The sequence below is a fragment of the Oryx dammah genome, unplaced genomic scaffold (assembly GCF_014754425.2).
Source record: "Oryx dammah isolate SB20612 unplaced genomic scaffold, SCBI_Odam_1.1 HiC_scaffold_11, whole genome shotgun sequence".
Lineage (NCBI taxonomy): Eukaryota > Metazoa > Chordata > Mammalia > Artiodactyla > Bovidae > Oryx > Oryx dammah.
Window position 1 is genome coordinate 12,192,342 of NW_024070195.1, and position 16,861 is coordinate 12,209,202.

Genomic DNA, 16,861 nt, shown 5'->3' on the forward strand with positions numbered 1-16,861 from the left:
AGCATCACTAGGGACAAAGCTAGTGGAGGTGATGGAATTCCAGTTGAGCTATTTCAAATCCTGAAAGATGATGCTGTGAAAGTGCTGCACCCAATATGCCAGCAAATTTGGAAAACTCAGCAGTGGCCACAGGACTGGAAAAGGTCAGTTTTCTTTCCAACCCCAAAGAAAGGCAATGCCAAAGAATGCTCAAACTAACGCACAATTGCACTCATCTCACATGCTGGTAAAGTAATGCTCAAAATTCTCCAAGCCAGCCTTCAGCAATACATGAACCATGAACTTCCAGATGTTCAAGCTGGTTTTAGAAAAGGCAGAGGAAGCAGTGATCAAATTGCCAACATCTCCTGGATCATGGAAAAAGCAAGAGTTCCAGAAAAACATCTCTTTCTGCTTTATTGACTATGCTAAAGCCTTTGACTGTGTGGATCACAAAAAACTGTGGAAAATTCCTTAAGAGATGGGAATACCAGACCACCTGACCTGCCTCTTGAGAAACCCATATGCAGGTCAGGAAGCAACAGTTAGAACTGGACATGGAACAACAGACTGCTTCCAAATAGGAAAAGGAGTGCGTCAAGGCTGTATATTGTCACCCTGTTTATTTAACTTACATGCAGAGTACATCATGAGAAACTCTGGGCTGGAAGAAGCACAAGCTGGAATCAAGATTGCCAGGAGAAATATCAATAACCTCAGATATGCAGATGACACCACCCTTATGGCAGAAAGTGAAGAGGCACTAAAGAGCCTCTTGATGAAAGTGAAAGTGAAGAGTGAAAAAGTTGGCTTAAAGCTCAACATTCAGAAAATGAAGATCATGGCATCTGGTCCCATCACTTCATGGGAAATAGATGGGGAAACAGTGGAAACAGTGTCAGACTTTATTTTGGGGGGGCTCCAAAATCACTGCAGATGGTGATTGCAGCCATGAAATTAAAAGACACTTACTCCTTGGAAGGAAAGTTATGACCAACCTAGACAGCATATTCAAATGCAGAGACATTACTTTGCCAACAAAGGTCCGTCTAGTCAAGGCTATGGTTTTTCCAGTAGTCATGTATGGATGTGAGAGTTGGACTGTGAAGAAAGCTGAGTGCAGAAGCATTGATGCTTTTGAACTGTGGTGTTGGAGAAAACTCTTGAGAGTCCCTTGGACTGCAAGGAGATCCAACCAGTCCATTCTGAAGGAGATCAACCCTGGGATTTCTTTGGAAGGAATGATGCTGAAGCTGAAACTCCAGTACTTTGGCCACCTCATGCGAAGAGTTGACTCATGGAAAAAGACTCTGATGCTAGGAGGGATTGGGGGCAGGAGGAGAAGGGGACGACAGAAGATGAGATGGCTGGATGGCATCACCAACTCGATGGACATGAGTTTGAGTGAACTCTGGGAGTTGGTGATGGACCGGGAGGCCTGGAGAGCTGCAATTCATGGGGTTGCAAAGAGTCGGAGATGACTGAGCGACTGAACTGAAATTAACTGAACTGATATGGATGAGCCTTGAAAACATTATGTTGAATGAAAGAAGTCAAACACAAAAGACCACATATTGTATTCCATTTATATAAAATTCCAGAACTGGCAAATCCATAAAGACAGAAAGTTGATTAACAGTTGTCTGGGGCTGGGGAAATTGGGGAGAAATGTGGAGTAACTGCTAATGAGTATCGGGTTTCTTTGGGGGGTGATGAAAATGTTTTAAAACTGACTGTGGTAATGATTGCACAGTTCAAACTGAGCTATTGAATTGTATGCCTTGAATGGATGAATTGCCTAGGATATGAGTTATATCCCAGGAAAGCTATTATACTAAACAGAATAAGACAAAAAGCAACCACAGTACTCTCCTCCTCTCATAGAGTTTAGTTATTCTGTGTTAGCTCTTCTAGGAAGAGCAGCTCTAGAGACTTCTGACTTCCACACACCTTTTTCCCTCCTGAGGTCTCTTCCACCCTAAGGAAGCTTCCCTTAAGCTCTGATACTCAGTAACAGACTCCCTGCACCCCTAGAACTGTGGTTGAGTGCCCAGTGATACAACTCTAAGTGTTGCCACTTTGTGTTAGAGACGACAGAACTGTGCAGTATGAATGAGAACAGGCATCAGAAATGCAAGACAATCTGCCCACATAAAAATAGCAGTTCAGGAAAGAACAAGTTTAAGTTGCAAAAGTATGTCAGCATTAACATAAAAGACCTCTTTACCTAGTCCCTTCTTGGGGTGTACAGACACACACCTGTACCTGCCTATTCAGGACACCTTAGCCACCTCTGAGCCTCTGCCTTTTTGCACATCACCCTTGGAAGCCATTTTTGTTCTTATCTCAGTTTCTTAGCTCCTGTCCTCCCCGTCCCTACTTGAGTGTGTCTTGGGGGCCATGGTGTGAGTGATTCTCTGCAGGTGTCGTACAGCCAAGAGAGTTAAGAATTTGCACTTTTTTGTGCACACACAAGAAAGTCTAGTATTTGTTCCTCTTGATCAGCTGTTAGGTAGAAAAACTACTTCTGACAGCATCAAGGGCAATCCGTTTAAACTTAATGGACCACCCGAAGACTGTGTAGTGTGCTGGGGAAGTGCATTCAGTCCTAAGTCACCATGGAGCTTCCAGGAGTGCCAACCTGAACAAAGCCCAATGCTCCACAGCCACTTACTCACACCCATTTATGTGCACACCCAAGACGGCAGCGCCTGCACTTTGGGTGGGCTCAGTGAGGGCTGTGGGGTGTTGCGGACTTGTTGATGAGGTATCACCAGTGTGGCAGGCTGACTGCTGCCTGCCTGACAGACAAGCCATGGGTGGAGGACTAGAAAGCCAGGCTTCCTTGTGGTATACACAGAAGGGCTGTGGGCAGTGGACACTACATCTGTGCAGCCTTTTCAGCTGGCTTGACTGGCTGCTCAGCTATTTTGTCAATAAATGAAAAGAGCAAGTTAATTATTTTGACTTTCCAGAGGCAAGACTTTTCTGCATCATAGTCATTAAAAGTCACTCATCCCTCCCATAGCTTCTTCCAGGGGAAGTGGAACTGAGGCTGAGTTGTCAGCTCCGGAAGCATAGTTAAGTCCTCCTCAATTTGTTGTCTCTTAGACACTGGCTTCCCTGGTGGGACAGATGGTAAAGAATACACCTACAATGTGGGAGACCTGGGTTCGGTCCCTGATCTGGGAAGATCCCCTGGAGAAGGGAAAGGCTACCCACTCCAGTATTCTTGCCTGGAGAATCCCCATGGACAGAGGAGTCTTGTGGGCTACAGTCCATGGGGTCGCAAAGAATTGGACACAGCTAAGCACAGAGTCTGCCTTTGGGTTAAACGGGACCATGTTGTTATTCCTTACTACACGTTTAGCTAGAACTGTCTTCAAGTTAAAATGGTACTATAATAGTTAAAAGAAAAATAGTTTGCCTGTGCAGGTTTGGACTTCATGTGTTAAGCTTTTTAATAGAAGTATATTGAATGTGCAATCTGCTTTTTCTAGAATGCCTACAGACTGTATTGTGCATACATATGTACATATGCACATGTATGAATTAAATGACCATATAATAGATAAATATGTGGATTTGGGGGTTTGACTGTAAAATTGAGAGGAAGTGACAATGAAATATTTCATAGATTTGATTAATGTAGTCAGTAAATCTAAAAATGTGGAACAAAATCACTCATGTTTTTCCTTTTTGAGGGGTAGATAGTTATGAGTTCAGTTCCCCATTTTCCTTCTCTTAAGTGGCATGACTTAATACGCTGGAGTTCTAAACATGCTCATGGTACTTAGAACTTTTCAAGGAAAACAAAATATATCCAGAGACAAGTCATTATTGACAAAGGTGAAATAATAAAGATTTCCTTCTGATATTGTCTTCAGATTAATGGCCCAGGTTTGTGATTAAATTTTTGGTGATAGATTTCATCATTTTCTCATTTTCTACTACTTTATTCAAAGCAGAAAAAAATGTGTGGTTGGAAATTACCCAAAGGAAATGAAACTATTTTTGCCTGTTTATATCATAAGTTTAATGTTTCTAACTGTTCTCCCAATCCTATATGTTAATCTAGTTTTAAAAGGTAAGTATTTTATCACTTCTCGGTTGAGTAAAATAGGAATAAAAATACTGGCCGTGCCCTGCCTTGCTTTCATTGTCATTATGAGTATCAACTTAAGGTAATCTAAGTGATTGTCCCTTTACAACTATTGAGTGTTACCTATTTGTAGGAAATCATTTTTCTTACTATAGCAACTTTCCTTATCAGTCCAGAATTCTCCAATTTGGTTACCCTTTCAATCGAATAATTCCACAAATTATTAGAAAACAAGCCAAAGGACCTTTTTCCTTTTGAGTACCATTCTCCTGCCTGAAAGCACATTGTTTTTCATTTTGCATCAGAAGCAGTACAGAAAGAAATGATCTCCCCTCCGTGTTCATCTCCCCGTGAGAGAGATGACACGAGAATGAACTGACTGGGTTTGGTGGATGCTCTCTCCGCGGGCCTCTCTGCTCCACACCAGACCTCAGGGCACTCGGCTCCCCTCAGGGCAGACCTGGACCATATCCTTTCGAGGTTCTTTTCAGACTTAGTTCACAGCTACTGGACTAGAAAGACCGTTGTTCCAGAGTCATTTGGTGCTTTAGTTATTAGATTGCCATGTGCCTTCCAGTGTTATTAAATTTTTATTTTAGATCCTAATTCCCCTCTCTTCCACTCTCTTTTATGACAAAGTGATCTACGCCATGTGGATTGGGTGAAGTCATATCTGAACATTTGGAGCGAGCTTCAAGCGTACATCAAGGAACACCACACCACAGGCCTTACTTGGAGCAAAACAGTAAGTACCCAGCCCTGTTCCCCCCGGGTAACAAAAGGTTATGAGGATACTCATTCTCAGTAGCCTGGTAATTTTAGAATTTACCTTAAGGAAAACATAAGATAAAATATACATGTAGAAGCTGCTTATAAAAAATGCCGTTGGCATAGGAAAGTCTGGAAACTGCCTGCATGACAGACAAAAAGAAAATGGTTGAGTTGTCAGCAGTAAGAACGTAGTGGAATGCTCTGCAGCCATCAAAATAACAGATATGGTGATTACAGATGATGAGATGTACCAGTCAAAGTTAAGTAATAGAGTGCAAAAGTTAATGAGCTCTAAGATGACATGTTTATTAAGAAACTGTGTAAGTAAAATTGAAGGAAACAAGATTTTAAAATAGATAGAATTATGAATATAATGTTTTAATGTTTTAAATTTCCTTTTGGCATTTTAAAGTTTACTAAGTAGTATTTTTCAATACGGCAATCCTAGTGATTTGAATGGTATCCTAGTCCTAGGATAAAACCCCATCCTGAGTCTGTTCCGGCTTGAATTCCCACAGAAGATTCTGATTTGATACTTGCCCTTTCCACCTTGTCTCTCTCGTTTTCCACTCTCACTGATCCTGCGCTACCAAACTACCTGCAGAGTTCTGAACACGTGCAGTGCTTAGACTGAACCAAATCACACTATTGTTTTTCAAATTTTGCAGGTCTCATATTTAACCTTATTTGCAATGTCCTGAATATCTATTGTATAAGCATTAGTGGTTCAGTGGTAGAATTCTCACCTGCCATGGGGGAGGCCTGGTTCGATTCCCAGTGAATGCAAAAGCACACAAGTTTTAGATTTTCCCAGGTAGCACCAGTGGTAAAGAACCTGCCTGCTGATGCAGGAGACATAAGAGACATGGGTTCAATCCCTGGATTGGGAAGATCCCCTGGAAGAGGGCACAGCAACCCACTCCAGTGAATTTGCCTGGAGAATCCCACAGACAGAGGAGCCCTACTGGACATAGGGTCGCAAAGGGTCGAACACGACTGTATCAACTTAGCATGAACATATATCATGCTCTATGACCCAAGTTCCTTGGGGAACTCTTTTCTCTAAGACTGAGTTCCAACATCACCTCTTTAAGAAACTTCACTGATCTCCATTGGCACCCTATCTGGGTTGGTGATCTTCCGCTATGCTTTCTTCACATCTTGAATATACCTCAGGCATAGCCTGTAGCATATAGAATTATAAAAATTTATGTTTTTAGATCTCGCCCACTGGATTGGAAACATCTGTGTCTCCAGGTCCTCACATAGTGCCTGGGATGGAGTAGGTACTCAGTAAATCGTCTGAACTCAATTGTAACTTAGGAGACTCTTAAGACCTTCCCTGCTCTTTAAAATCTCTGCACTTGTTATGAAAAGGCTTCCTGTGGGAACTTCCTTCCATTTGAAATGAATGTTAGGGGCTTCCATGGTGGTCCAGTGGGTAAGACTCTGCACTCCTAATGAAAGGGGCCCCAGTTCAATCCCTGGTCAGGGAATTAGATCCCACATTCTACAGCTAAGACCTGGTGCAAATTAAAAATAATAAATATATTTTTTGAATTTTTATTTTTACTTTATTTTACTTTACAATACTGTATTGGTTTTGCCACACATTGACATGAATCAGCCACGGGTGTACATGAGTTCCCAATCCTGAACCCCCCTCCCACCTCCCACCCCATATCATCTCTCTGGATCATCCCCGTGCACCAGCCCCAAGCATCCTGTATCCTGTATCGAACATAGACTGGCGATTTGTTTCTTACATGATAGTATACATGTTTCAGTGCCATTCTCCCAAATCATCCCACCCTCTCCCTCTCCCTCAGAGTCCAAAAGTCCATTCTATACATCTGTGTCTCTTTTGCTGTCTCGCATACAGGGTTATCATTACCATCTTTCTAAATTCCATATATACGTGTTAGTATACTATATTGGTGTTTTTCTTTCTGGCTTACTTCACTCTGTATAAGCGGCTCCAGTTTCATCCATCTCATTCGAACTGATTCAAATGTATTCTTTTTAATGGCTGAGTATATATATAATGTTTTTTATTTTTGAAAAAGAAATAAAAAGACAGCTTTAAGTTGTCACAGTGGATGGTCTAACCAGAATAAATGCTGAGAAGATGAAGTGGCATATTTGTGAATTCAGTTTGGAGGTAGAATGCTCACTCTCCCCACAGTCATAACCAGCAACTAACTCTCATGCTGAATGTTGATGTCAGTAGCACAGGATTAATACCAAGACAGAGTTTGTGATTTTTCAAGGGAGTGTGGAACTCCTGTATTTGTTCCCCAACCCTTGACCTCTAATGACTGATGCTTCTTTTTATATTCTACTTGGCCTGTTTTCTCCATAAGAAATGCAAGATATTGCATACCAGTTATTTTTCTTCTGCCCACGATATTATGATTTCTGTGAGGAGAGTTCAAAAAGCATTGAAGGGTTTTAATATGGATGAGTATATGTGGTAGGTAGGTCTTTGTGTAGATTAATTAGAATTATTTTTCATAATTTCCAATGAAATGCTATTTGGCTATAGATCAGTTTGTCATAAAAGGGAATTGTCACATGTTTGCCATGGAGATAGGACATCGGGAGAGAACAGAAAACTAAATATCAAGATTCCTTGGATGTCTTATTATTTCATAGTTAGATAAATGGAAAAGGAATGCGAATCCATTTGTGGAAAATAATTGTGTCAACAAATGCTGGCCTATTAATTCTCTAATAGAGCTCATGGAAAATGAATGGAAAATTACTTTTAAATGGTTTGAATACTTCTAATGCAATATAAAAAACTGAGTAATTGTGCTTTGAATATAAAAGAGAAGGATTGACTATTACAGAAAAATAAATGTGGTTGTTTTCCTTTGTTCCAGAGTAAATACCTATCTTTTCATTATGTTCTTTAGAAATATATACTTTGTAACAATCAGCCTTAAACTTGTAAAGGCAACCCATAGTAAGAAATACCTTTTAGATACACACACACATCCCCCTCCTTACAATACTACAAAGTTTCACAGAATACTTTGTCTTACCACGTGGAATGCATTCAGATATTTTGTTTTGTGTTTTACTTTCTTTTTTAAATAAAATCTTGGCTGAGACCCACAAATTGACATCATGATCAATTTGAAGAACATGTTATAAAACAGAATGTTATATTTATATAAGCGTAAATATTTATTTTGTTGTTGCTCAGTCTCTCAGTCATGTCCAGCTCTTTGCAACCCCATGGACTGTAAAATGCCAGGCTTCCCTGTCCCTGTGTCTTGGAGTTTGCTCAGATTCATGTCCATTGACTTGGTGATGCAATCCAACCAGCTTCTCATCCTGCCTTCAGTCTTTCCCAGCATCAGGGCTTTTCCAATAAGTTGGCTGTTTGTATCTGGTGGCCACAGTATTGGAGTTTCAGCTTCAACATCAGTCCTTCCAATGAAAACCCAGGACTGATCTCCTTTAGGATGGACTGGTTGGATCTCCTTGCAGTCCAAGGGACTCTCAAGAGTCTTCTCCAACACCACAGCTCAAAAGCATCAGTTCTTTGGTGCTCAGTCTTCTTTACAGTCCAACTCTCACATCTAAATGTTTATTTGTTTATATAAAATATAATCCTTAGAGCATACATTAGGAGACATGGATTGCCATAATAATAGTGACAGCTGTTATTTATTGAGCATAAGTTATGATATGGGCAAATTCTATTTAAAATGGTAACTGTTATAAAGCAGAGCAGCTGTTTCACTTCTTTCATGGAAACATTGTATGATAAAGTTTTGACCAGATACTAAAAGTGAGGAAAAAATATATAAGAGAATGTTGGCTCAGCAATCACATCATATGTCAAAATCTTTCAAGAAGTTTTAAGATATTGTATAGAAATATATTTCCTATTATTTTTGCCCTCATGGGCACAATAAAGGACAGAAATGGAAGCAGAAGAAATTAAGAAGAGGTGGCAAGAATACACAGAAGAATTGTACACAAAAGATCTTCACGACCCAGATAATCACGATGGTATGATCACTCAACTAGAGCCAAACATCCTGGAATGTGAAGTCAAGTGGGCCTTAGAAAGCATCACTATGAACAAAACTAGTGGAGGTAATAGAATACCAGTTGAGCTATTTCAAATCCTGAAAGATGATGCTGTGAAAGTGCTGCACTCAATATGCCTGCAAATTTGGAAAACTCAGCAGCGGCCACAGGACTGGAAAAGGTCAGTTTTCATTCCAATCCCAAAGAAAGGCAATGCCAAAGAATGCTCAAATTAACGCACAATTGCACTCATCTCCCACGCTATTAAAGTAATGCTCAAAATTTTCCAAGCCAGTCTTCAGCAATACCTGAACCGTGAACTTCCAGATGTTCAAGCTGGTTTTAGAAAAGGCAGAGGAACCACAGATCAAATTGCCAACATCTGCTGGATCATGGAAAAAGCAACAGAGTTCCAGAAAAACGTCTCTTTCTGCTTTATTGACTATGCCAAAGCCTTTGACTGTGTGGATCACAATAAACTATGGAAAATTCTTTAAGAGATGGGAATACCAGACCACCTGACCTGCCTCTTGAGAAACCTATATGCAGGTCAGGAAGCAACAGTTAGAACTGGACATGGAACAACAAACTGGTTCTAGATAGGAAAAGGAGTATGTCAAGGCTGTATATTATCACCCTGCTTATTTAACTTATATGCAGAGTACATCATGAGAAACACTGGGCTGGAGGAAGCACAAGCTGGAATCAAGATTGCCGGGAGAAATCTCAATAACCTCAGATATGCAGATGACACCACCCTTATGGCAGAAAGTGAAGAGGAACTAAAAAGCCTCTTGATGAAAGTGAAAGAGGAGAGTGAAAAAGTTGGCTTAAAGCTCAACATTCAGAACACAAAGATCATGGCATCCAGTCCCATCACTTTATGGCAAATAGATGGGGAAACAATGGAAACGGTGTCAGACTTTATTTTTTTGGGCTCCAAAATCACTGCAGATGGTGATTGCAGCCATGAAATTAAAAGATGCTTAGTCCTTGGAAGGAAAGTTATGACCAACCTAGATAGCATATTCAAAAGCAGAGACATTACTTTGCCAACAAAGGTCCGTCTAGTCAAGGCTGTCGTTTTTCCAGTGGTCATGTATGGATGTGAGAGTTGGCCTATAAAGAAAGCTGAGTACAGAAGAATTGATGCTTTTGAACTGTGGTGTTGGAGAAGACTGTTGAGAGTCTCTTGGACTGCAAGGAGATCCAACCAGTCCATTCTAAAGGAGATCAGTCCTGGCTGTTCTTTGGAAGGACTGATGTTAAAGCTGAAACTCCAATACTTTGGCCACATAATGTGAAGAGCTGACTCATTTGAAAAGACCCTGATGCTGGGAAATATTGAGGGCAGGAGGAGAAGGGGACGACAGAGGATGAGATGGTTGGATTCCATCACCAACTCGATGGACATGGGTTTGGGTGAACTCCAGGAGTTGGTGATGGACAGGGAGGCCTGGTGTGTTGTGGTTCATGGGGTGGCAAAGAGTCAGACACGACTGAGCGACTGAACTGAACTGAAAAGTTGAGGTTAAAAAAACTATTACCAACTATATTATAAGAATTATAGTTTTTAATTTTAAATCTAAATTATTAAAAACCACATAAAAGATTCTAAAACATAATCCCTAGCATAGATCAAACTAATTTCTTCTCATTTACTATGGCCTGGTGACTTAACCAGAAAAGGAAATCATAAACAATTATAGCCAGTATCACAGCATTCTTTTTATTTTTATTTTTTGTCTGTTTCAGTTATCTGCTGTAAATGTAGCAGTGCGTATGTGCCAATACCAAATTCCCAGCCTACCTCTTTCCTCCACCCTTCCTCCCTGGTCACCAGCCATGAGTTCATTCTCTGAGTATCACAGCATTCGTGCAAAGAAGAAGGAAAAGGCTATTAGAATTATCTGATAAAATAGTCTTTGGGAGGCAAAAATGAATAAAAATAATTTCATTTATTTGCCCACTGATCACAACTCTGCAAAAAGTATGTATTTCTAAAACGATAAGGATCAGAGAGATTACAGAAAGGTGAGGTGTTGGCCTTCATTGACACTACAATATTCAGAAGTTTTAAGGAATCCATTCCATCTCAATGGGCAAAGTCGAAAGGCTTATGGTTATGCACATCTCAAGTATTTTGAGGAACTGCCCGTTTCTTCTGTTTTCAGATTGGCCCTTGAGATTTGAGCTCTGTGGGGTTTGAGTGACCAACAACATGCTGCTCTGGGCTGAGTTTCCAAGCGTGCATTACTCTGAGAAATCTTTCCCTTGAGTTAACAGTTGGAACTGAACATACTGCTCCCACCATCCAGCCTTTGCGTTCAGACTGCAGCTGTGCCAGGCAACTGTTGCTCCTTTCAGTTGTCCCACGAAATATAAATCTTTGAGGCCAGCGATCTTTCGGGACGGTGATTGGAGAGAAGGCCCATGTGTGTGCGCACGAGTGTGTTGGCGTCGGGATGGGTGTGTTTGAGGGGAAGACACAGCTGTTTAGTCATGTATCTGGAATTTCTTGTTACATTTACTGTGGTAAATGGAATCTTCTCGTTCTGTAAGCGTTTCTTCACATGACCGTGGACTGGAAAGACTCTACACCAGAAACGACCTGCGGTTTTCAGTTAGTTTAATTATTGGGAACTCTTTCTCCATATTCATTTAGTCTCCTCAGCACTGGGTTTCAAACACACTTTGTTGAATAAATTGATCTTTTGGCAGGAACCCCAAAGAGACACTGTTATATATTATCCCTTGCAGTTGGTGAGATTTGTAATATTGGTTGGCAGTTCCTGCAAACCAGATAACTTAAGCTAAAAGAAGGGAGACCTAATCTTTATACTTATAATGACCAAAATAACTGATTCTTTCCATGAATTGTCCAGATCAGCATTCCAACTTTCATTCTGTTCTCTGTAGATCTAGCCAGGAAAAGGTCATGACAGGAATTCTATGAATAGGATACAGCATGGTTGTTTTCTTAACTTTCTGGTGTGAAATTTGTTGACATATTTTTGTCCTCTTATGTGTCTTTCCAAATTAGTTTTGAGAACAGCCGGTGTATAATTATTTATAGAATAGAATAAAACTACACATAGATGAATGTGTATGGTGTTGTGGTGATTTAATTCTTTCTGTTAATAATGTGGATTTTTAAAACCTATCCTCAGGGACTTCCACTGGCAGTCCAGTGGTTAAGACTTCACCTTCCATTGCAGGGGCTGTGGGTTCAATCACTAAGTCAGGGAGCTATGCTCTCACGTGCCTCGTGGCCAAAAAAAACAAAACATAAAACAGTAGCAATATTGTAGCAAATTCAATGAAGACTTTAGAAATGGTCCACATTGGAAAAAATCTAAATAAAAAAGAAAGAAATAGTAAAGTCTATCCATTACACCAGGTGTCAACCATCCTAACCTCCCCTGAACCTCCAGTGAATGAAATCACCGGCAGTGGTCACAATTAGACAAGGTGGGGTTTGATTTTTCAGGATACTCTATAATCACTTCTTTTCCTCCAGGCAGATATTTCTTTTCAGCCTATTTCTCGATGTAAAGGCCAGATGTCCATTAACAGAGCGAAAGTTTAACAGTTAGCTGGTGATCAAATTAAAACACAGCCAGAGGGCAGCCTGACTCATAAATAATGCAGAGTCTGTAGCACATCATTAAATATGTATGTCTCGTAAATTTTCAAGTCTTCTGGCCTCCCTGGTTTCTTCTTGATTTTTACAAGCAAAAATTGTCCTCAATCTTTTATATCAAAATTTTCATTTAGAATTCGTACCAAATTTGTGCCTTAGGTTTAATAATCAAAGTAAATAGGTGATACCTCAGCCAGTGTGTTGTTTGTTTGGACCACAAGCTCATTGATTTCCTCTACGGGTCTATGGAGAGTGGCTCTCTCCGGTCTCCCTGACCACCAGTGTGGTAATTACTCCTGGGTTTTTAGCTCCTTTGGGGGGCTTTGGGTAGCCAGTTCCTTTCATTCTCCTGTGGAAGAGATCTAGACTGCTCAAAAGGAGTTAGGTGTGTTCTTGACTGAAAATTAGAGATGCCAAGGGAACATTTCATGCAAAGATAGGCACAATAAGGACAGCAGCACTATGGACCTAACAGAAGATATTAAGAAGAGGTGGCAAGAATACACAGAAGAACTATACAAAAAAGATCTTAATGACCCAGATAACCACAATGGTGTGATCACTCACCTAGAGCCAGACATCCTGGAGTGTGAAGTGAAGTGGGCCTTAGGAAGCATCACTATGACCACAACTAGTGGAGGTGATGGAATTCCAGCTGAGCTATTTCAAATCCTAAAAGATGATGCTGTGAAAGTGCTACACTCAATATGCCAGCAAATTTGGAAAACTCAGCAGTGGACTGGAAAAGGTCAGTTTTCACTTCAATCCCAAAGAAAGGCAATGCCAAAGAATGCTCAAACTACCGCACAATTGCACTCATCTCACATGCTAGTAAAGTAATGCTCAAAATTCTCCAAGCCAGACTTCAATAGTATATGAACCAAGAACTTCCAGATGTTCAAGCTAGATTTAGAAAAGGCAGAGGAACTAGAGATCAAATTGCTAGCATCCAGTGGATCATAGAAAAAGCAAGAGAATTCCAGAAAGACATCTACTTCTGCTTCATTGACTATGCCAAAACCTTTGATTGTATGGATCACAATAGACTGTGGAAAATTCTTCAAGAGATGGGAACACCAGACCACCTTACCTGCCTTGTGAGAAATATGTATGCAGGTCAAGAAGCAACAGTTAGAACTGGACATGGAACAACAGGCTGGCCTCAAATTGGGAAAGGAGTACGTCAAGGCTATATATTCTCATCCTGCTTATTTAACTTATATGCAGAGTACATCATGAGAAATGCTGGGCTGGATAAAGCACAAGCTGTAATCAAGATTGCCAGGAGAAATATCAATAACCTCAGATATGTAGATGACACCACCCTTATGGCAGAAAGCAAAGAGGAACTGAAGAGCTTCTTGATGAAAGTAAAAGAGGAGAGTGAAAATGTTGGCTTAAAACTCAACATTCAGAAAACTAAGATCATGGCACCTGGTCCCATCACTTCATGGCACATAGAATGAAAACAGTGAGAGACTTTATTTTCTTGGGCTCCAAAATCACTGCAGATGGTGACTGTAGCCATGAAATTAAAAGATACTTGCTCCTTGAAAGAAAAACTGACCAGCCTAGACAGTGTATTAAAAAGCAGAGACATTACTTTGCCAGCAAAGGTCCGTCTACTCAAAGCTATGGTTTTTCCAGTCATCATGTACGGATATAAGAGTTGGACCATAAAGAAAGCTGAGCACCGAAGAATTGATGATTTTGAACTGTGGTGTTGGAGAAGACTCTTGAGAGTCCCTTGGACTGCAAGTAGATCAATCTATCCTAAAGGAAATCAGTCCTGAATATTCATTGGAGGACTGATGCTGAAGCTGAAGCTCCAATACTTTGGCCACCTGATTCGAAGAACTGACTCACTAGAAAAGACCCAGATTCTGGAAAGGATTGAAGGCAAGAGAAGGGGACAACAGAGGATGAAATGGTTGGATGGCATCACCGACTCAATGGACATGAGTTTGAGCACGCTCCGGGAGTCAGTGATGTATCAGAAAACCTCGTGTGCTACAGTCCATGGCGTTGCAAGGAGTCAGACACAACTGAGCAGCTGAACTGAACTGACTAACAAAGGAACTCTAAATTCACTGATAATGAAGTTAGGTTGTAAAGGGCTCTGAGTTCAGCTTGAACGAGCCTGCAGAAATTATGGGACTTCCCTGGGTCATGGCAACCAACTCCAGTATTCTTGCCTGGAGAACCCATACTCCCTGCATTGGAAGGTGAAGTCTTAACCTCTAGATCGCCAAGTGTGTGTGTGCTAAGTCACTTCAGTCATATCCAGCTCTTTGTGACCCTATGGATTGTAGGGTCAGAGAAGCCTGGTAGGCTTCTCTGTCCATGGGGATTCTCCAGGCAGGAATACTGGAGTGGGTTGCCATGCTCTCCTCCAGGGATCTCCCTATCCCAGGAATCAAACTGGAGTCTCCCACATCTCCTGCATTAGCAGGCAGATTCTTTACCACTAGCGCCACCTGGAAAGCTCGTGTTGGACGTAAACCTTGTTAATTAGACTTCTTGGTGGGTAGGCAGGGCAACAGAGGGCTACATTTGATTTGCGTCTTGTGTTTTGTTTCTTTGGGGGGGTTGTTGTGGTTGTTGTTCTGTTCTGTTTTCATTGAAGTGTAGTTGACTTATAATATTATATTAGTTTCAGGTATACTGATTTGGGTCCTGAAGGATGAGTAAGAGTTCCCTAACTGACAGTAAAGGAAAGGGCAGTTCTTAGCAGAGAATGCAGCACATGGCCATAGGACATGAAATAAGTGCTTTGAGAGCAAGAAAAATATTCACCTGAGTTTTCACCATGTTGCATTTGAGACACAGGTGAGATGTCCATCTCGACGGGGAGGTGAAGCAGGCAGGTAAAATGCAGGTCTGAAATTCAGTGAAAGGGGAGACTTAGAGAGGATAATTAAATATTTCCAAGAGAAGACAGAAAAAAAGAATATGATGAAGGATAAAACCCTGTGGTACACTGTTACTTAGAGAATGGAATAAATCAATCAAAGAAACAGAAAGAGGAGGAGAGCTAAGAGTCCGGGGTCTAAAGCTCTAAGAACAATAGGCTGGCCTATCGACTATGACAGCTGGGGGAGGGTAAGGATGGAAAAAAGACTTTGTGTAATGATCTCTTCATTATTTATAGACCAGGTGTCTGATTTGAAGGATTATTGCTTATAGCTTCAATCTCTGCCTTTTGAAATTTGGGGATTATTCATGGATTTTATTTTTACCTTCACTGTATCTTTAGCAGAATAAGTGTAAGTCAGAAATAAAATATCTACAATTTCATAAACAGCAGTTTAGAGTTAGGTGTACTATGAAGCTGTATGCAAGCTTTTTATATTTAGGACTATTTTTATTATCTCATAAATACCTTTGAGTTTTGTTAGTCAGTCAGAATGCATAAATATTTTTAGAGTATTTAAATCTTTATCTCCCTAAATCAACCCAGTAGTGACTTTTGAAACTGCCTAATTTAAGGATGAAGATTATTTTATTAACTAGGACTTTTTCATAACCAAGAATGCAAACTCTCTAAACCCTGGGGCCAGCAAGTTAATAAATGTTCTCAATTTATTGAAATCATCATCTCGGGAATATTTTAATTAAGATGTGTGCATTTCAGATTCTTTAAGATGTTAATGTTGAAGGCAGTGGTGTAATTGAGGGTGTCCTGTTGACTACTCTGTCCTCCAGCCCTTCACAGTCAGGAGGTTGTGGCTTAAACGTGCAGGCAGAAGTGCTTCCTGGAGCAGAGCTAGGGGGTGCCTGGATAGGAGGAGACTTTGAGTGAACTTGGCTTTCAGTCCCAGCCTAGAGCAAGCTATTATACAATACCCCCACTCACTGCCCCCCCAGTTCTCATTCACCCCTGTGGTGCCACACCTCTGGGTCCAACCTCAGCCTTCACTCCCAGGGGAACGCCTCTACTTCCTAATAATTGCTGCCAGGGCTGAATGGCTTTATCCACCTCCTTGTCCCTCCCCACCTCCAAGGAGAAAGACAATGGCAGATGAAGTTTTTGGCCCACCCTTCTTGGGATACTAAGTGGTAGCAATTTTTCCTTCTTTACAAGGCAGTTTTATCTTTTCAAATGACCAAAAGCTATTGAGACCCTCTTTGGAGAGGGGTTAATTCGGGTAATACTCTTTGGTCAAAAGGAGCAGAATACAAAGGCATAAGTGATTATTTGGTATGTGTGTGTGTTTCTGCAAACGGTCTGAAGGCAATCCTAAAATGAAGTTTTAAATACTGGTAGTTTCATCCAACAAGTGTGGTGCCTCAGAAGCTAGTGCTTTGAAAGGCAGTGC

At 40.8% G+C, this 16,861-nt stretch overlaps 1 protein-coding gene across 1 annotated transcript in view; it reads left to right on the forward strand.

Moving 5' to 3' along the window:
• The window catches only part of CAP2 (cyclase associated actin cytoskeleton regulatory protein 2), a 139,203-nt gene that overhangs the window by 96,565 nt on the left and 25,777 nt on the right, over positions 1–16,861 (forward strand). The window contains exon 7 of the mRNA XM_040249316.1: positions 4,721–4,826. Coding sequence (XP_040105250.1) covers positions 4,721–4,826 — 106 coding nt within the window. The remainder of the gene's footprint in view (positions 1–4,720; positions 4,827–16,861) is intronic.